This window comes from Triturus cristatus, chromosome 2_2 (assembly GCF_964204655.1).
Source record: "Triturus cristatus chromosome 2_2, aTriCri1.1, whole genome shotgun sequence".
Lineage (NCBI taxonomy): Eukaryota > Metazoa > Chordata > Amphibia > Caudata > Salamandridae > Triturus > Triturus cristatus.
This window is the reverse complement of record NC_140582.1, coordinates 946,303,329-946,323,445: the sequence shown is the minus strand read 5'-3', so window position 1 is coordinate 946,323,445 and position 20,117 is coordinate 946,303,329. Positions and strand designations below refer to the sequence as shown.

Here is a 20,117-nt window from a genome sequence, read left to right as displayed (position 1 = left end):
CGCACGTCTCAACGCCCTCCTATACAATCATTTACTTTGAATACCTCTTCATTGGACGATTCCTAGTACCAGAGTTGCTTCTGCAGGAGAAAAGCAGCATGCAGGACTTCCCATCTGAACACAACATCCTGGAGAGCAAGCAGTTCATGGAGAGGGACTTCCAGGAATTCTGCAGCAAGATCTCCTTGGTCCAATGAAAGTATAGGAACACTTGACGCACAACAAAACCCAGACCGCTCGGAAAAGTTACATAACGCATGATAAATTTAGATGGCACAGTCAAAAAACCTAAGCAAAAAAAACCTCAGCCCACATAGACGTCACACAACATGTGTAAAAGCAGCATACAAAGATGCACAACTTAGATTACACCCACTGCCCATTATAACCTCTACGAGGCACACACATCCTACGTAATCATATAACGCACAGAAAAAAGTATGCGTTACACACTGAAACACAAAAGATAAGGACATACGTCAGAAATAACCCATTATACAAATCCAATACTGTGCAGTACATACCTTACTGCATACCACACTAAAACTGACCACATACGGATACAGATCAGAAAAAAATGCATCTGCAGAATAGCCTTGTCAACATAGCGGAGCAATTTTTCAACCTTTCTATATGTCGACTATGTCAAAGAGGATAGAGGACCGAACGCAGGGAAGCTGCACATGAGGGAGGGTGCAGAAAAACGTGCACTCCTATGGAGTGCTGACTAAAAACAAAACAAAAATTGACAGATACAAGCTCCAGAAATTCAAATGTCCATATCACAATTTTCAAACTGTCACCTTCTTGTTCGATATGCTTCTGTAAATAGGTCACAATAATACTGTAGAGGGTAGCCCCGCCGAATTCCTCACAGGGGCAAAAAGCAGTCAGTAAAATGTATTTAGCTATATCTTTCGTGGCTTCCTCGTTGCAGATGACAGTTTTCCTTTCTTAATAGTAAGCGATGTAGCCCAATAAAAGTTCAGCTGCTTCAGTGTTTAGCTTTTTCTCTTTTCTGAATTGGTTCTTTATGAAAGGTATGCTGTTTTCTTTCGTTGCTGCAAAACTCTAAACAAGGAAGTTGCATTTTTTAGCACACTTCTTTCAAGTTTACAAATACTACCTAGCCATTGACTAGCTGATAGCAGTGCAGGCGAGCCTATGACAACGTTCTACTGTCAATCGCTTTAAGGAGTGTACTCTCTAGATAAAGAAGCTACAAAGCAAAAGTTCTCAAACACAGCCAATACTGAAAAGCAATACTGCACATTTCTGCTCAATGGAGTTCATGTGCAGTGTACAGACACCTTAAAAAAAACAAGCACTGTTAAAGCTAGCGAGCGGCACCTTAAAATAATCAAAAATGTATCGGAAAATAAATTGCTATAGCGTGAAAGCAAAAAAAACCACGCATTGGCAAAGTGGGCAAGGGAATGGTAGGTGGGGTAGAAGAAATAGTACCTGCACTGCAGTAGATGGGCACTAATCAAGTGGAATTAATCTGTGCTCAGTCGGTGCTCCTCAACTAGGAACGTTACTGACATATCGGCTGTGCAAACCAAATAGGAGGCAGCAAAGAAGAGCAACACTGGAGTCAACCTGTGCTAAGTAGCAGGTGGGATCAAAGTCACTTATTGAATACAGCATGTTTTGAAGCTGCCTAGGTTAGACCAGATTTGTGAAGCGCACTACTCACCGGTGAGAGTCTCAGGGGGCAGGGGGGTACGAGCAGCTATGTCCGATCCGAAGAGCCAGGTCTTGAGGCTCTTCCAAATGCTCGCAGTGTGGGGTTTTGTCTGATGCTGAGGGGGAGTTTGTTCCAGGTCTTGGCTGCGATGTAGGAGAAGGCTCTTCCCCCTGTTCTGGCTCAGCGGATGCGTCGGATTTCGGACAAGGCAAGGTCGGTGGAGCAGAGGTTTCTCTTGGGTGCATAAAAGGAGATTCTTTGGTTGAGGTGTTGCGGTCCAGTGTTGTGGAGGGATTTGTTGGCATGAGTGAGCAGCTTGAAGGTCACTCTCTTTTCGACGGGGAGCCAGTGGAGGTCTCGCAGGTGCTGGGTGATTTGGTCTTGTTGGCCTTGATGAATCTGGCTGCGGTGTTCTGGATGGTCTGGAGTTTGCAGAGTAGAGATTTGTTGATCCCGGCGTAGAGGAAGTTCCCGTAGTCCAGCCTGCTGGTTTTGAGTGCGTAGGTGACGGACATTCTGGATTCGAGGGGATCCATGTGAAGGTCTTGCGGAGAATGCGCAGGGTATTGAAGCAAGTGGAAGAGACAGCGCTGATCTGTCGGTTCATAGTGAGGGAGGAGTAGAGTATGGTGCCGAGGTTGCGGGCACGGTCCGTGGGTATGGCAGGTGTTGTCCCATGCAGAGGGTGTGGATCCGAGGACGAGGACTTCCGTTTTCTCCAAGTTGATCTTCAGGCAGCTGCTGCTCATCCAGGATGCAACTTCTCTAATTCCACCCTGGAAGCTGTGTCTGGTGATGTTGGGTTCCTTGGTGAGGAGAAGGATGAGCTGGGGGTCGTCGGCGGTGGATACTAGGCTGAGTCTTTGCTTTCTGATGGTAGCAAGGGGTGCTATGTTGAAAGCGTGGGGCTGAGTCAGGTTCCTTGGGGGTACTCCGCAGCTGATCTCTGTGGGCTCGGAGAGGAAGGGCAGGAGTCTGAGTGTTTGGGTTCGGCCAGTGAGGAACGAGTGGATCCAGTCTAGGGCAGTTTCCTGAATGCCAGTGTCGTCGAGTTTGGCGGTTAGTATGCGGTGGAAGACTGTGTCAAAGGCTGCTGAGAGGTCTAGTAGGGTGAGGGCTGCTGAGAGGTCTAGTAGGATGAGGGCTGCTGTGAGGCCCTGGCCGAGGAGAGTGCGGATGTCATCTGTGGTGGCTAGGTGGGACGTGTAGGTGCTGTGGTTGCTACGGAATCCCGATTGGGAGGTGTTGAGGATCGAGTTGGATGTTATGAAGTTCGTAAGCTGGTTGTTGATGATCTTCTCAGTAACTTTGTCTGCGAAGGGAAGGAGAGAGATGGGTTTATAGTTCTTGAAGTCCGTTGGATCTGCGGAGGGCTGCTTGAGGAGGGGTTTGACTACTGTGCGTTTCCAGTTGTTGGGGAACATGCCGGTTTCGAAGGTGAAGTTGGTAGAAAGTCGTAGTTCGGGGGCTATGGAGGCAGCGGCTCTGTGGAAGATGTGCGGCAGGCAGGGGTCAGTGGGTGGCTCCTGAGTGTATGCTCCTCATGGTCTTAGCGGTGTCTTCTGTGGTGACAGGGGTCCAGACGGTGATGGTGGGCTGGGTAGCGTTGCAGGTGGTAGGTGTAGTGTCGGTGCCTTGCTTCCGTTCGTTGAAGTTGTTCGAAAGAGCCTTGATCTTGTGGTGGAAGTAGTAGCAATCAATCAATCAGGGGATTTGTAAAGTGCGCTACATACCCGTGAGGGTCTCAAGGCGCTGAGGGGGGAGGGGCGCCGCTACTGCTTGAAGAGCCAGGTCTTGAGGAGTTTTCTGAAGGCGAGTAGGTCTTCAGTCTGACGTAGGTGGGTAGGTAGGGTGTTCCAGGTCTTGGCGGCGAGGTAGGAGAAGGATCTGCCGCCGGAGGTGGTTCGTTGGATGCGGGGGACGGTGGCGAGTGCGAGGCTGGCAGAGCGGAGCTGGCGGGTGGGGGTATGGAAGCTGAGACTGTTGTTCAGGTAGGCTGGTCCGGCGTTGTGGAGTGCTTTGTGTGCGTGGGTGAGGAGTTTGAAGGTGATCCTCTTTTCGACAGGGAGCCAGTGTAGGGGGGTGATGTGGCAGTGGCGGGGTACGTTGACGATCAGTCGGGCGGAGGCATTTTGGATGCGCTGGAGTCGTCGTAGGTGTTTGGCTGGGATTCCGGCGTAGAGTGCGTTGCCGTAGTCTAATCTGCTGCTGACGAGGGCTTGTGTTACCGTTCTTCTGGTTTCGGCTGGGATCCATTTGTAGATTCTGCGAAGTGTGCGGAGGGTGTTGTAGCAGGAGGAGGAGACTGCGTTCACGAGTCGAGGATGAATCCTAGGTTGCGTACGTGGTCGGTCGGTGTCGGTGCTGTCCCCAGAGTGGTCGGCCACCAGGAGGCATCCCTGGCTGAGGGGGAGGGTCCGAGGATGAGGACCTCCGTCTTGTCCGACTTCAGTTTCAGGCGGCTGCTCCTCATCCAGTCGGCGATGGCCTTCATTCCGTCGTGGATGTTGGATTTGGCGGTGCGTGGGTGCTTGGTGAGGGAGATGATGAGTTGAGTCTCGTCGCCGTAGGAGATGATGTTGAGGTTGTGGTGGCAGGCCACTTGTGCGAGGGGGGCCATGTAGATGTTGAATAGCGTCGAGCTGAGGGAGGAGCCCTGGGGGACGCCGCAGATGATGTTGGTGGCTTCGGATCGGTACGAGTTTGTTGCAGAGGTCCTGGGAGTCAGGGGCGTCTGAGGTTTCGCTTGGGGGTTAGGTAAGTTCCTGTATGATGCTGGAGAGCTCCTTACGAGTTGCAGGAGATGGAGAGGATTCGGTCCTGGATGAAGTTCCTCTTTGTGGATCTGATGAGTTGGTGGTGTTCTGTCATGGCAGTTATGCGGGTGGTGCCTGCTTCCGAGGTTTTGCTGTTCCTCCATACTTTTTTGAGCCGTCGGCACGTGCCTCTGGATTCTCGGAGGTCAGTGGTGAACCAGGTGGCTTTCGTAGGGCGTTGTCTGTCAGAGTTCTGGAGGAGGAGAGCGTGTTTGCGCATTCAGTGATCCATCTGTGGAATTTGTTGGCTGCAGAGTTGGCGTCAGTCGTAGTGGGTGGAGGAGTGCAGTTGAGAGCAGAGTTGAGGTGCTCTTCGGTGACCTTGCTCCAGTTTTTGCGCGAGTGGTGTAGTGTAGGCTTGTGTGCGGTGGGTTTTGCAAAGGAGAAATGGACACAGTGGTGATCCATCCAAAGGGGGTTCGTGGTGTGGCTGAAGCGAATGTTGTTTCCTCCTGCGACGATGGGGTCGAGGGTGTGTCCTGCCTTGTGGGTGGGGTTGGTGACTAGCTGTTTCAGATCAATGTCGGTGAGGTTGTCCAGGAGGGTGGTGGAGTTGGGGGTCGCTGAGGTTGTCGAGGTGGAAATTCAGGTCTCCGAGCAGTACACAATCCATGGAGGCAAGGGCGTGGGGCGAGATGGGGTCTGTGATGGTTGTGGTGAACGTGGTGCGTGGTCCGGGAGGTCTGTTGGCGAGGGTGTCACGAAGAGTCGTCCTGTGGTTGTTCTGGATCTGGAAATGCAGGTGTTCCATGGGAGACGAGGAGTCATTTGTGTTGGCTGTAGTGAGTCGGAGGTAGTTTTTGTGTACGATGGCCAGTCCACCTCCAGGGTGCTTGGGGCGGTCCTTCCTCTGGATTTTGTATCCATCGAGGAGGTTGGTTGCGATGCCAGATGTGGAGCTGGCGTTAGTCCAGGTCTCTGTGAGGAAGGCGACATCGAGCGACAGGATGTCGAGGCGGTCCCAGATCTCTACTGCGTGTCTGTGTAGGAAGCGAACGTTGAGGAGGATACAGCTCAGGAGTTTGGGCTCGCTGGCGTCCGGTGGGTTGGAGGTAGCAGTGGGCATCCGGGGGTGGGTGAAGGTGCGGCAGCAGTTTCGGCCATGGGTGGTGTTTGGCGTCAACAGTTGGAAGTTGTTGTTTCTTCCGGGGTTGAGTGCGTGGAGGGTAGCAGAGTCGTAACGGTGGGTGGTCGGAATACCAGGGTCCCTTGCGCTGGTCGCGGTCGGGACGGGCACCGAAGGGCTTGCCTTTGGCACACCTTTAGTGCGCCAGCGGTGTGCCCACTGTGCAGCGACCACCATTGAGTAGGAGTCGGGGGAAGGGAGAGCAGCTGGGAGATGGGGAACATGAACACATGGGAGGGAGGGGCCACAGGGGAAGGAGCAGCAGGAAAAGGGGGCAAAGGCATAACAGGAAAATAGGAGAAACTGCACAAAATATACACAAAGAGACAAAAAGCAACAAACAGACAAAAAGGAAGAAAGAGATAAAAAACAGCAGGCACAGATACACAAAGAAAGGAAAGACAGAAAAACAACAGAAAAACAGACAGGAGGCTGACAGAGCGGACCAGCAGAAAAGCAAAGCTCTCACACTGGACTACCAGGAATGAGGCGCAGGCAGGAGCCTGCGGGTGAAGGAGGGCCTCAGACACCTACCTGGAAGCAGAGAGGTGCAGGGGGCAGGGACGCAACGACGGAGCTGCGCGAGGGAAGAGCAGTTTCCCAGACCAGGAGGTCAGATGTCTTGCTCTACAGAAGCTGATTAATTTGGTGCGGCTGCAACTTTAACTATATGTACTCTTGATGGACATGAAAAAATAAACTAAAGTTCAAACAAGAATCCTTGTAAAATTTGGTATATAAAACACATATTGCAGCAGCTATTTAGATACTATGCTGGAGAAAACTGACAATTTAAGAACTTTATTGTTCCTTACTTTAGTTTGAGTTTCGAAATAGTGCAAACCAGGCTTGACATCGCCTGACTACTGTAGAAAGATCATATATTCACAAACGTTTATGGACCTTATTGAGAAGGCAGACAAATTCAATAGTCAGATTCGTGAAGGAATTTACATACTGTCCAACTAAATGGAAGAGCAGGAAAGAATGATCAAATGTATTCTACAAGGATATCCATTTTCATGTGCGGGCTGAAATATTTACAGATGCAGGAGGGCCCACTTAAACAATTGCAATGAGAAGGTCTCATACTAAAGCACAAGATTACCCGAAAATATAATTGCATTATCCAGTGCATCCAGACTGTTGATGTCAGCCCAGTGGAAATGAACAAAAGTCCACTTCTGGAATCAAATTCATGCAAAGGCCTTGTGGTCTCCGTTTGAAGGCACACACTTTGGTATTCCAAGCAAATCTGAATAACGTCACCATGGGACATTCTGGTGTGCTCGTATCAAAATGATATTGAAAACTTGCATTTCCACAATGGCCTTTCTTCAGCCATGTTTCTGGAAAAAAGCAAAAACGAAACACTAGGCGATGAAGTGCCATACGAGACATCAAACACCATATTCTCTCAAACCTATATATTAATCCCCATTCTTAGTTTTCTCAGGAAACTTTAGACAAAGCACCCAACTACCTTCCTTAGTCCATCACTTTGTACAAACTACATTTACACCACAACCAGTCATCCCGAAATTGCAACATATATTTGATGTGGATAGATGCAGATGCGGGAGAGGAAGTTCCAAGCTTGTGAAGGTTAGAAGGCCAAAATGAACAAGCCACAGGCTGGAAGATGCCAACTGCAGTGTGTCTGGAGTGATGTTTACCATAGTGTGTATGCATTTACTGCCTCATTTTTGCTAGCAAACTATTTTAAGTAACAAATGAGGTTGTGTATCACTAGCTGCACACCACTAAGGAGGTTTATTCTGCAGATTCACAAAATATCTCTCAAAAGGGCAAGCCTGACCTTATTTTCATTTTATAATGTAAACTTGCCCCACCCAGTTCCTACTGTGACGTCGTTTCTAGATAACTTCCCTGAAAAAACAGACATTGGTAATGTCAATACGTTGGGCTGTAATGTGCCAACACACGTAAACACAGACATTCACAAATGCAGTTCACATGCTCTGCATGCACAAATGCTGAGGATCGCACTGAAGTCCGCCCTAATGGCTCTTCCAGTACTAAGGTGAAAGTAACAAAAACAAGCATTGGCATAGCCATAGGTCTCGCCTTTGGGACCTTATAAGTGTTTAGTTATCCAGCACAATATCCTTGGTGCAACAACATAAAGTGTTGCATGGCTAAACACTTATAAGGTCCCAAAGGCGAGACCTATTGGCTATGCCAATGCTTGTTTTGAGTGAGTGGCTTGTGCCGTAGAGATGCTGCGAGTGCTTTTACAGGAGCCCCTGTGTCATTGCGCTTCTTCAAAATGTATCTTGGGTCTGGTGTAAGACTTCTAGCCCATATTCCAGTCTTCTCGCACCCAATGCATCCTTAAATGTGCCATGTACAGCCAGGGTTGACACTCCTATTACCCCTGCCCTCCAGTGACACTTTACCTGTCACAGGTGGTGGACGTGGTGGTGGTGGACGTGGTGGTCGTTGTGGACGTGGTGGTGGACGATGTGGTGGCGGATGGCGTGGTGGTGGCGGACGGCGTGGTGGTGGCGGACGGCGTGGGGGTGGACGTAGTGGTGGTGGTGGACGTGGTGGTGGTGGGCTTGGTGGTGGTGAATGACGTGGTGGTGGTGGGCTTGGTGGTGGTGGTGAATGACGTGGTGGTGGTGGGCTTGGTGGTGGTGGTGAATGACGTGGTGGTGGTGGGCTTGGTGGTGGTGGTGAATGACGTGGTGGTGGTGGGCTTGGTGGTGGTGGTGAATGACGTGGTGGTGGTGAATGACGTGGTGGTGGTGAATGACGTGGTGGTGGTGAATGACGTGGTGGTGGTGAATGACGTGGTGGTGGTGAATGACGTGGTGGTGGTGAATGACGTGGTGGTGGTGAATGACGTGGTGGTGGTGTGCTTGGTGGTGGTGAATGACGTGGTGGTGGTGTGCTTGGTGGTGGTGAATGACGTGGTGGTGAATGACGTGGTGGTGAATGACGTGGTGGCGGTGTGCTTGGTGGTGGTGAATGACGTGGTGGCGGTGTGCTTGGTGGTGGTGAATGACGTGGTGGCGGTGTGCTTGGTGGTGGTGAATGACGTGGTGGCGGTGTGCTTGGTGGTGGTGAATGACGTGGTGGCGGTGTGCTTGGTGGTGGTGAATGACGTGGTGGCGGTGTGCTTGGTGGTGGTGAATGACGTGGTGGCGGTGTGCTTGGTGGTGGTGAATGACGTGGTGGCGGTGTGCTTGGTGGTGGTGAATGACGTGGTGGCGGTGTGCTTGGTGGTGGTGAATGACGTGGTGGCGGTGTGCTTGGTGGTGTGCTTGGTGGTGTGCTTGGTGGTGTGCTTGGTGGTGTGCTTGGTGGTGTGCTTGGTGGTGTGCTTGGTGGTGTGCTTGGTGGTGTGCTTGGTGGTGTGCTTGGTGGTGGTGAATGACGTGGTGGTGGTGTGCTTGGTGGTGGCGGACGACGTGGGGGGTGGCGGACGACGTGGGGGGTGGCGGACGACGTGGGGGGTGGCGGACGACGTGGGGGGTGGCGGACGACGTGGGGGGTGGCGGACGACGTGGGGGGTGGCGGACGACGTGGGGGGTGGCGGACGACGTGGGGGGTGGCGGACGACGTGGGGGGTGGCGGACGACGTGGGGGGTGGCGGACGACGTGGGGGGTGGCGGACGACGTGGGGGGTGGCGGACGACGTGGGGGGTGGCGGACGACGTGGGGGGTGGCGGACGGCGTGGGGGGTGGCGGACGGCGTGGGGGGTGGCGGACGGCGTGGGGGGTGGCGGACGGCGTGGGGGGTGGCGGACGGCGTGGGGGGTGGCGGACGGCGTGGGGGGTGGCGGACGGCGTGGGGGGTGGCGGACGGCGTGGGGGGTGGCGGACGGCGTGGGGGTGGCGGACGGCGTGGGGGTGGCAGACGGCGTGGGGGTGGCGGACGGCGTGGGGGTGGCGGACGGCGTGGGGGTGGCGGACGGCGTGGGGGTGGCGGACGGCGTGGGGGTGGCGGACGGCGTGGGGGTGGCGGACGACGTGGGGGTGGCGGACGACGTGGGGGTGGCGGACGACGTGGGGGTGGCGGACGACGTGGGGGTGGCGGACGACGTGGGGGTGGCGGACGACGTGGGGGTGGCGGACGACGTGGGGGTGGCGGACGACGTGGGGGTGGCGGACGACGTGGGGGTGGCGGACGACGTGGGGGTGGCGGACGACGTGGGGGTGGCGGACGACGTGGGGGTGGCGGACGACGTGGGGGTGGCGGACGACGTGGGGGTGGCGGACGACGTGGGGGTGGCGGACGACGTGGGGGTGGCGGACGACGTGGGGGTGGCGGACGACGTGGGGGTGGCGGACGACGTGGGGGTGGCGGACGACGTGGGGGTGGCGGACGACGTTGTGGATGACGTGGTGGTGGTGGATGTGGTGGTGGTGGTGGATGTGGTGGTGGATGTGGTGGTGGACGGGGTGGTGGTGGATGTGGTGGTGGATGTGGTGGTGGACGGGGTGGTGGACGGGGTGGTGGTGGACGGAGTGGTGGTGGACGGAGTGGTGGTGGATGACGTGGTGGTGGTGGACGACGTGGTGGTGGTGGTGGACGACGTGGTGGTGGTGGTGGACGACGTGGTGGTGGTGGTGGTGGACGACGTGGTGGTGGTGGTGGACGACGTGGTGGTGGACGACGTGGTGGTGGTGGTGGACGACGTGGTGGTGGTGGACGACGTGGTGGTGGTGGACGACGTGGTGGTGGTGGTGGACGACGTGGTGGTGGTGGTGGTGGACAACGTGGTGGTGGTGGACAATGTGGTGGTGGTGGACAACGTGGTGGTGGTGGTGGACAACGTGGTGGTGGACGATGTGGTGGATGACGTGGTGGTGGTGGACGACGTGGTGGTGGTGGACGACGTGGTGGTGGTGGATGACGTGGTGGATGACGTGGTGGTGGTGGACGACGTGGTGGTGGTGGTGGACGACGTGGTGGACGTGGACGACGTGGTGGTGGACGTGGACGACGTGGTGGTGGACGTGGACGACGTGGTGGTGGACGTGGACGACGTGGTGGTGGACGTGGACGACGTGGTGGTGGACGTGGACGACGTGGTGGTGGACGTGGACGACGTGGTGGTGGACGTGGACGACGTGGTGGTGGACGTGGACGACGTGGTGGTGGACGTGGACGACGTGGTGGTGGTGGTGGACGACGACGTGGTGGTGGTGGTGGACGACGACGTGGTGGTGGTGGCGGACGACGTGGTGGTGGTGGCGGACGACGTGGTGGTGGTGGCGGACGACGTGGTGGTGGACGACGTGGTGGACGACGTGGTGGTGGTGGACAACGTGGTGGTGGTGGACAACGTGGTGGTGGTGGACGACGTGGTGGACGACGTGGTGGTGGTGGACGACGTGGTGGTGGTGGACGACGTGGTGGTGGTGGATGACGTGGTGGGGGTGGACGACATGGTGGGGGTGGATGTGTTGGACGTAGTGGACATGGGGGTGGCGGACGACGTGGGGGTGGCGGACGGCGTGGGGGTGGCGGACGGCGTGGGGGTGGCGGACGGCGTGGGGGTGGCGGACGGCGTGGGGGTGGCGGACCACGCGGGGGTGGATGTGGACGTGGGGGTGGATGTGGACGTGGAGATGGTGGACGTGGGGGTGGATGTGGACGTGGTGGTGGTGGACGACGTGGTGGTGGTGGATGACGACGTGGTGGTGGTGGATGACGACGTGGTGGTGGTGGATGACGACGTGGTGGTGGTGGATGACGACGTGGTGGTGGACGACGACGTGGTGGTGGACGACGTGGTGGTGGTGGACGACGTGGTGGTGGTGGACGACGTGGTGGTGGTGGACGACGTGGTGGTGGTGGACGACGTGGTGGTGGTGGACGACGTGGTGGTGGTGGACGACGTGGTGGTGGTGGACGACGTGGTGGTGGTGGACGACGTGGTGGTGGACGACGTGGTGGTGGACGACGTGGTGGTGGACGACGTGGTGGTGGACGACGTGGTGGTGGACGACGTGGTGGTGGACGACGTGGTGGTGGACGACGTGGTGGTGGACGACGTGGTGGATGGGGTGGGGGTGGCGGACGACGCGGGGGTGGCGGACGACACGGGGGTGGCGGACGACGCGGGGGTGGCGGACGACGTGGTGGATGATGTGGTGGATGATGTGGTGGTGGTGGATGATGTAGTGGTGGTGGTGGACGACGTGGTGGTGGACGACGACGTGGTGGTGGACGGGGTGGTGGTGGAGGACGTGGAGGTGGTGGAGGACGTGGAGGTGGTGGAGGACGTGGAGGTGGTGGAGGACGTGGTGGTGGTGGAGGACGTGGTGGTGGTGGAGGACGTGGTGGTGGTGGAGGACGTGGTGGTGGTGGAGGACGTGGTGGTGGTGGAGGACGTGGTGGTGGTGGAGGACGTGGTGGTGGTGGAGGACGTGGTGGTGGTGGACGACGTGGTGGTGGACGACGACGTGGTGGTGGACGACGACGTGGTGGTGGACGACGACGTGGTGGTGGACGTGGAGGTGGTGGAGGACGTGGAGGTGGTGGAGGACGTGGAGGTGGTGGAGGACGTGGTGGTGGTGGAGGACGTGGTGGTGGTGGAGGACGTGGTGGTGGTGGAGGACGTGGTGGTGGTGGAGGACGTGGTGGTGGTGGACGACGTGGTGGTGGACGGGGTGGTGGTGGACGGGGTGGTGGTGGACGACGAGGTGGTGGTGGAGGACGTGGTGGTGGTGGAGGATGTGGTGGTGGTGGAGGACGTGGTGGTGGTGGAGGACGTGGTGGTGGTGGAGGACGTGGTGGTGGTGGAGGACGTGGTGGTGGTGGACGTGGTGGTGGTGGACGACGTGGTGGTGGTGGACGACGTGGTGGTGGTGGACGACGTGGTGGTGGTGGACGACGTGGTGGTGGTGGATGACGTGGTGGTGGTGGACGACGTGGTGGTGGTGGACGACGTGGTGGTGGTGGACGACGTGGTGGTGGTGGACGACGTGGTGGTGGTGGACGACGTGGTGGTGGTGGACGACGTGGCGGTGGTGGACGACGTGGCGGTGGTGGACGACGTGGCGGTGGTGGACGACGTGGCGGTGGTGGACGACGTGGCGGTGGTGGACCACGTGGCGGTGGTGGACCACGTGGCGGTGGTGGACCACGTGGCGGTGGTGGACCACGTGGCGGTGGTGGACCACGTGGCGGTGGTGGACCACGTGGCGGTGGTGGACCACGTGGCGGTGGTGGACCACGTGGCGGTGGTGGACGGCGTGGCGGTGGTGGACGACGTGGCGGTGGTGGACGACGTGGCGGTGGTGGGCGACTTTGCGGTGGACGACGCGGTGGACGACGTGGTGGTGGTGGTGGACGACGTGGTGGTGGTGGTGGACGTGGTGGTGGTGGACGTGGTTGTGGTGGTGGACGTGGTGGTGGTGGTGGTGGACGTGGTGGTGGTGGTGGACGTGGTGGTGGTGGACATGGTGGTGGTGGTGGTGGACGTGGTGGTGGATGTGGACCTGGTGGTGGTGGTGGTGGATGTGGTGGTGGACGTGTGTGGACGAGGTGGTGGTGGACAAGGTGGTAGTGGACGACGTGGTGGAGGACAACGTGGTGGAGGACAACGTGTTGGAGGACAACGTGGTGGAGGACAACGTGGTGGAGGACAACGTGGTGGAGGAGGACGACGTGGTGGTGGACGTGGTGGTGGACGACGTAGTGGTGGTGGACGACATGGTGGTGGTGGTGGACGACATGGTGGTGGTGGACGACATGGTGGTGGTGGACGACATGGTGGTGGTGGACGACGAAGTGGTGATGGTGGTGGTTGTGGACGTGGTGGTGGTGGACGATGTGGTGGTGATGGTGGACGATGTGGTGGTGGACGATGTGGTGGTGGACGATGTGGTGGTGGACGACGTGGTGGAAGTGGTGGATGATGTGGTGGTGGTGGTGGTGGACGACGTGGTGGTGGTGGTGATGACGTGGTGGTGGTGGACAACGTGGTGGTGGATGACTTGGTGGTGGACAACGTGGTGGTGGTGGACAACGTGGTGGACAACGTGGTGGTGGTGGACGTGGTGGTGGACGTGGTGGTGGAGGACAACGTGGTAGTGGTGGACGTAGTGGATGTGGTGGTTGTGGTGGTGATGAATGTGGTGGACATGGTGGTGGTGGTGGTGGACGACGTGGTGGTGGTGGACGACGTGGTGGTGGATGACGTGGTGGTGGACGTGGAGGTGGTGGACGTGGAGGTGGTGGACGTGGAGGTGGTGGACGTGGAGGTGGTGGACGTGGAGGTGGACATGGTGGATGTGGTGGTGGACATGGTGGATGTGGTGGTGGTGGACGTGGTGGAGGTGAACATTGTGGTGGACGTGGTGGTGATGTGGTGCATGTGGTGGTGGTGGTGGACGACGTGGTGGTGGACGACATGGTGGTGGTGGACGACGTGGTGGTGGACGACGTGGTGGTGGACGACGTGGTGGTGGTGGACATGGATGTGGTGGTGATGGACGACGTGTTGGAGGACGTGGTGGTGGTGGACATGGACGCGGTAGTGGTGGACATGGACGTGGTGGTGGAGGACATGGAGGTGGAGTTGGTGGTGGTGGACGTGGTGGACGAGTTGGAGGTGGTGGTGGTGGACGAGGTGGAGGTGGTGGTGGTGGACGAGGTGGAGGTGGTGGTGGATGAGGTGGTGGTGGTGGACGACGTGGAGGACGACGTGGACGACGTGGTGGTGGATGACGTGGCGGTGGTGGACGTGGCGGTGGTGGACGTGGCGGTGGTGGACGACGTGGCGGTGGTGGACGACGTGGCGGTGGTGGACGACGTGGCGGTGGTGGACGACGTGGCGGCGGTGGACGACGTGGCGGTGGTGGACGACGTGGCGGTGGTGGGCGACTTTGCGGTGGACGACGTGGTGGTGGACGACGTGGTGGTGGTGGTGGACGTGGTGGTGGTGGTGGACGTGGACATGGTGGTGGTGGACGTGGTGGTGGTGGTGGACGTGGTGGTGGTGGTGGACATGGTGGTGGTGGTGGACGTGGTGGTGGTGGTGGACGTGGTGGTGGTGGACGTGGTGGTGGTGGACATGGTTGTGGTGGTGGTGGTGGTGGATGTGGTGGTGGACGTGTGTGGACGAGGTGGTGGTGGACAAGGTGGTGGTGGACGACGTGGTGGAGGACAACGTGGTGGAGGACAACGTGGTGGTGGTGGACGAGGTGGTGGTGGACGTGGTGGTGGACGACGTAGTGGTGGTGGACGACGTAGTGGTGTTGGACGACGTGGTGGTGTTGGACGACATGGTGGTGGTGGACGACATGGTGGTGGTGGACGACATGGTGGTGGTGGACGACATGGTGGTGGTGGACGACATGGTGGTGGTGGACGACATGGTGGTGGTGGACGACATGGTGGTGGTGGACGACATGGTGGTGGTGGACGACGATGTGGTGATGGTGGTGGTTGTGGACGTGGTGGTGGTGGACGATGTGGTGGTGATGGTGGACGATGTGGTGGTGGACGATGTGGTGGTGGACGATGTGGTGGTGGACGACGTGGTGGATGATGTGGTGGTGGTGGTGGACGACGTGGTGGTGGACGACGTGGTGGTGGTGGTGGTGACGTGGTGGTGGTGGACAACGTGGTGGTGGATGACTTGGTGGTGGACAACGTGGTGGTGGTGGACAACGTGGTGGTGGTGGACAACGTGGTGGACAACGTGGTGGTGGTGGACGTGGTGGTGGACGTGGTGGTGGAGGACAACGTGGTAGTGGTGGACGTAGTGGATGTGGTGGTTGTGGTGGTGATGAATGTGGTGGACATGGTGGTGGTGGTGGACGACGTGGTGGTGGTGGACGACGTGGTGGTGGATGACGTGGTGGTGGACGTGGAGGTGGTGGACGTGGAGGTGGTGGACGTGGAGGTGGTGGACGTGGAGGTGGTGGATGTGGTGGTGGACATGGTGGATGTGGTGGTGGACATGGTGGATGTGGTGGTGGTGGACGTGGTGGAGGTGAACATTGTGGTGGACGTGGTGGTGATGTGGTGCATGTGGTGGCGGTGGATGTGGTGGACATGGTGGTGGTGGTCATGGTGGTGGTGGTGGACGTGGTGGTGGACGTGGTGGTGGTGGATGTGGTGGTGGTGGATGTGGTGGATGTGGTGTTCAAATAGCTGGCACATTTGCTGTTGGGAGCCATACAGCATGGTGATACAGGACATTTGCTTCAACATAACTTCCACCATTTGACTGAAATATTGGATGCTATTTAAAACAAGCATTGGCAATGCCAATTAGTCTCGGCATATTAATGAGCTTAGTGGTGTAGTTGCTATTATAAATATATTAATATACTGTGTTTAGTATCAGATGAATAAGTTAGCAGGTTAGCAATGACTTCAGAATTAGCAGCATAGTAATGCAGCAGTTTTACTAGTAAAGCAGTAAGCATGAGAAATAGAGTAGTGATAGCAGTTAAGTTACCAGGAGAGCAGTGATAAAAGTTAGCAAGAGAGCATTAATAGTAGTGTTAGTAAAACAGCAGTGATAGTAGTGTGAGGAGTACAACAGTAACAGAAGTGTGAGTAGGACAGCAGAAACAGAAGTGCCAGAAATAGCAAAGACAGCAGTAGGCAATCACAGCAGTATTAGCAGTTAACAGGATAGCAGTAACAGTAGTAAAGGAGAAGAACAGAATATCAGCAGGAGAGCAGTAATAGGGGCGTGAGTAGCTCTGTGACAGCAGCATTAGTAAATTAGTAGTAACAGTATAATTCGTCAAAAAGTAGTAAGAGCAGTAACATAACATTGGTGTCAGTAGTATGAGAAGCAACAGAGTAATCACAGCAGTGACTGCAGAGCTAGGAGGATAGCAATGATAAACTCCAAACCAAGCAGCAGGCACAAGATCGGCAGCGGTTCAACTCGATCAATAACTTTGATCAATAAAGCACTTCCAAAGCTGCTCAAAAAGTATATTCATTAGTTTGGCGAGAGAGGGCCGTGGCTCTGGACCTGCAAGGACCTGAACCTACGTCACGGCCCGTCCAGTCAAGATGTGTTTGTTGTTTAACCTCACTTGCCTGGCATCTTGACTCTGTAAGCAGGCGGCTTCAGGCAAGAAAGATAGAGTCAGCGGCCGAGCGTTGACCCCCAAAGATCTCACCCACTCCCCAGACTCCCAAGACCCCCGCCCCCTCCACAGAATCCAATGCCCGAGCCAGGGGTCTGCACCAGTGGGGCTGACACCAACCATCTACGAGAGGGGTTGATGCAGAGGCACGGAGCACTAATAATGCCGTCTGACAAATGCCGTAGCGAAAACAAAAATAAAAACAAGCCGAAAGCAAAGCTGTTGCTACGGCAGAAGAGCTGTAGCTGAAACCAAAACATTTCCTCGACGAAATGCCAAAGTAAACCAAGCTTCCCTTCAAGTCCCCATAAAAAACAGAGATCCACGCACAAAAGACGGACACGTAAAGAATACAAGAATCCCATGTAAAGGGGCCAATAGCCAGAGGTGTGCCCAAGAAGGTAAAAGGAGGGACGTAACACACGCATAACAAATAGCAAGAAGCCGATTTTATAAAAACAACTGAAGAACCAATCGGAAAACTGAGGCGGAGCCTCCCTCACTATACTGTATACAGCATCTCTCGACGAGACAGCGCTTGCGCTGCCTAGCCGAGACCTAAAGACACATACAAATTAAACGTATTTCAAATATTTTGACTGTTATTAATTCAAATTAAGGGCTTTCACTTTTAATTTCCCCAAAGGGAATTGATTAATAAAAAGTGCTGTCCAGCAATAAAGTTAAATCGGGAAATCGGGGAGATGAGTCGTCTGCAAGATGACAAAACAAGGAATGCGCGTGAGGGGGAGCAGGAGGTGAGCCCGGGAGTGGTGCGTGCACGTGCGAGCCGGCTCATTTTCAAGCACTGCACTTGTGCTTGTGGCGCGCCCCTGATCGCTCCCGCAAGGTGGATGCCGCCACAAGCACGAATGTGTGCTTGAAAATGAGCAGAGCGAAGGCTAAAGGCACTCCTGTACAACACCTGCGTAGGCGAGACCTAAAAAATCTTTCAGTATGGAATGGATGTAGCAGATAAAGAACTGAACGTAACAAAAGAGGGCGATGATGGAGTGTACTTTTCAAATGTGTGAGAAGCTGCCTTTTTGGCACGATTCATTTTTAGGTCTCGGCTGGCGTGGGCTGCGCACATGTGCAGTGTCGCTGGCGAGAATTAATGATTTAGAGGGAATTCAGTAAAGGGCTTCAAGCCCCGCCCCTCTTTCCCACTGGCCGGCGTCACCGTTTATGCTAAACGGTGGCCAGCCATTGGGAAAGAGCACTTTGAGACGTAGACTTTTCCATTTTTCGGCCGGCCCACTTGGACGGGCTCATTCGCTTTCCGGCTGAAGTAAAAGGTTTCTTATCTTTGAGGGGCCATGTGTTTAAACACATGGCCCCATAAAGACAAGAAATCGCTTACGACAGAAGGAAAGCAGGCGGCATGTTTATTTTTGCATCGCACTTTAAAGTGAGAGCGCGATGCAAAAATAAACAGTGGCTGACTGGCAAGCGCTTTTTTTTGCGTGCGTTCTTTCCTTGTCTTTTCCTCTCATGACGTCTTCGCGTCTGTCTTGTAACCAAAGATGCTGATCATTAATGCTCCAATTCCTTGCTGAAAATTAACTTTGGAGCTTTCATCATACGTCTTGTTTTCTTTATTCGCAGGCCCTTTCTTTCCATCCCTCTCACCCCTGCGCTCTTTTGTTAAATTCCCCTCACTCATTCCTTCAGGCCTTACCTCTTTCTTCCCATTTGTTTTCTTTCCTTTTCCGTCTTGTTTGGGTCTGTAATATGCCTCTTTCTGTTTTCGATAGGAACATTGTCATCATCGCAACAGTTATATTAACGATATTTATTCCGCTATTAAAAACAACACCATCAAGAAGCGCAGCAGTATTAATAATAATAATACTTGTGTAATGTACCTACTGCTTATGTAGAGCGCTATGATGCCTTCGGACCGAGTTGGCGCTTAGTAAAAAAGAATAATAACACTATAAACAAATATAATGGTAGGAACACAATTACAAGATGCCACATGGTTCTGGGCCCCTTGATGTCAGCTCACCCTTCTATCCCACTGACCACCACCCCCTCCCTCACCCCCGTGTCCACCCTTCACCCGCAGTCAGGGGATTCATTGCCTCGCCCGCTGCTTGGGATCCCAGCTGTTGCGCAGCCTGTCCCTTTCAGACCAAATTACACGCACAATATTGATTATTAGACTAATGGGGGGTGTTGACAAGTAGGGGAGGGGGCAATAAAGGATGCAGAGGGTACAAGCCGCTGCCCCTGAGCCTGGAACGAACCTTGAACATAACAACAAAAAATTACGATGCCCCCCTGGGACATGCACCCCAGGGGGCTTTATTATTATTATTATTATTTTTAAATGGACGGGAAGGGGGTGATTAAAGAGAGGATGCGACTTCAGGGCCAGAACTCTCGACTTTGGAACAGGGGAACGACGTTCGAGTCTCGGCGGCGTCACAACATCCTGTGATTCTAGACAAATCACATAATCTCCCCATGTCTAAATAATGAATGTGACCCTTCGGTAAGTAACTGGTGCTCATGTAAAGCACCGCAACGCCATCAAAAAAGAGAAAAAAGGAGAACCCCAATATAGACTTTTTAAGATTAATGTCTGTGAGAAAACTAGCATGCTCTCGCCAGAGTGTTTGCACAGCCTTTCAAGGGTACTTCCCGTGCTCCACGCAGCATAAAGACGGCTCACTTCATGCCGGCTCAGACTCCATCTTAGCGGACTACCAGTGTGAGCTGCATCCCACACTGTATTAGTGACTTCGCACAGCCAGCGTGCCTCGAGACAGACGCTACACTGTATGTGAAGCGAGGTCTCACACCATCGGGCACTACGCATGCACTTCATGCACCCAGGAGGCGTGGATTCAGGGATGATGTTTCTGAAGTTGTTTTTTAGTGACCAGCGTGCCTCGAGGCAGAGGTGCAAAACTGTGTGTGAAACAAGGTCCCACACCATCGGGCGCTTCTCGTGCTCCAAGCAGGTTAAAGACGGCTCACTTCATGCCCCGCGCTGCAGGCTCAGACTCCATCTTAGCTGACTACCAGTGTGAGCTGCACTCACACTGTATTAGTGATGTCGCACAGCGCTCTTTGACTGACAACCAGTGTGTCTCAAGGCAGAGGCGCTACACTGTATGTGAAGTGAGGTCTCACACCATCGGGCGCTTCGCATGCACTTCATGCCCCCAGGAGGCGTGGATTCAGGGATCAGGTTTCTTAAGTTGTTTTTTAGTGACCAGCGTGCTCGAGGCAGAGGCGCTACACTGTGTGTGTGAAGCAAGGTCTCACACCATCGGGCGCTTCTCGTGCTCCAAGCAGGTTAAAGACGGCAAGTACAGAATCTTAATAGCACAACAATTTTAATTGGGGATTGAGGCAAACTACTGTCTCATAG

The 20,117-nt window shown here is 55.3% G+C and overlaps 2 protein-coding genes across 2 annotated transcripts in view; both read right to left on the bottom strand.

Annotated features, from left to right (window-relative positions):
- Positions 1–20,117, bottom strand: part of ADGRA3 (adhesion G protein-coupled receptor A3) — a 399,594-nt gene that overhangs the window by 275,999 nt on the left and 103,478 nt on the right. The window lies entirely within an intron of this gene.
- Positions 955–15,799, bottom strand: LOC146862985 (uncharacterized). Its single transcript, XM_085643401.1, is given in 9 exon segments — positions 955–1,071; positions 5,111–5,486; positions 9,848–13,144; positions 13,146–13,563; positions 13,566–13,945; positions 13,981–14,733; positions 14,735–15,221; positions 15,224–15,640; positions 15,643–15,799. Coding segments are annotated over 9 exon segments (6,402 nt in total).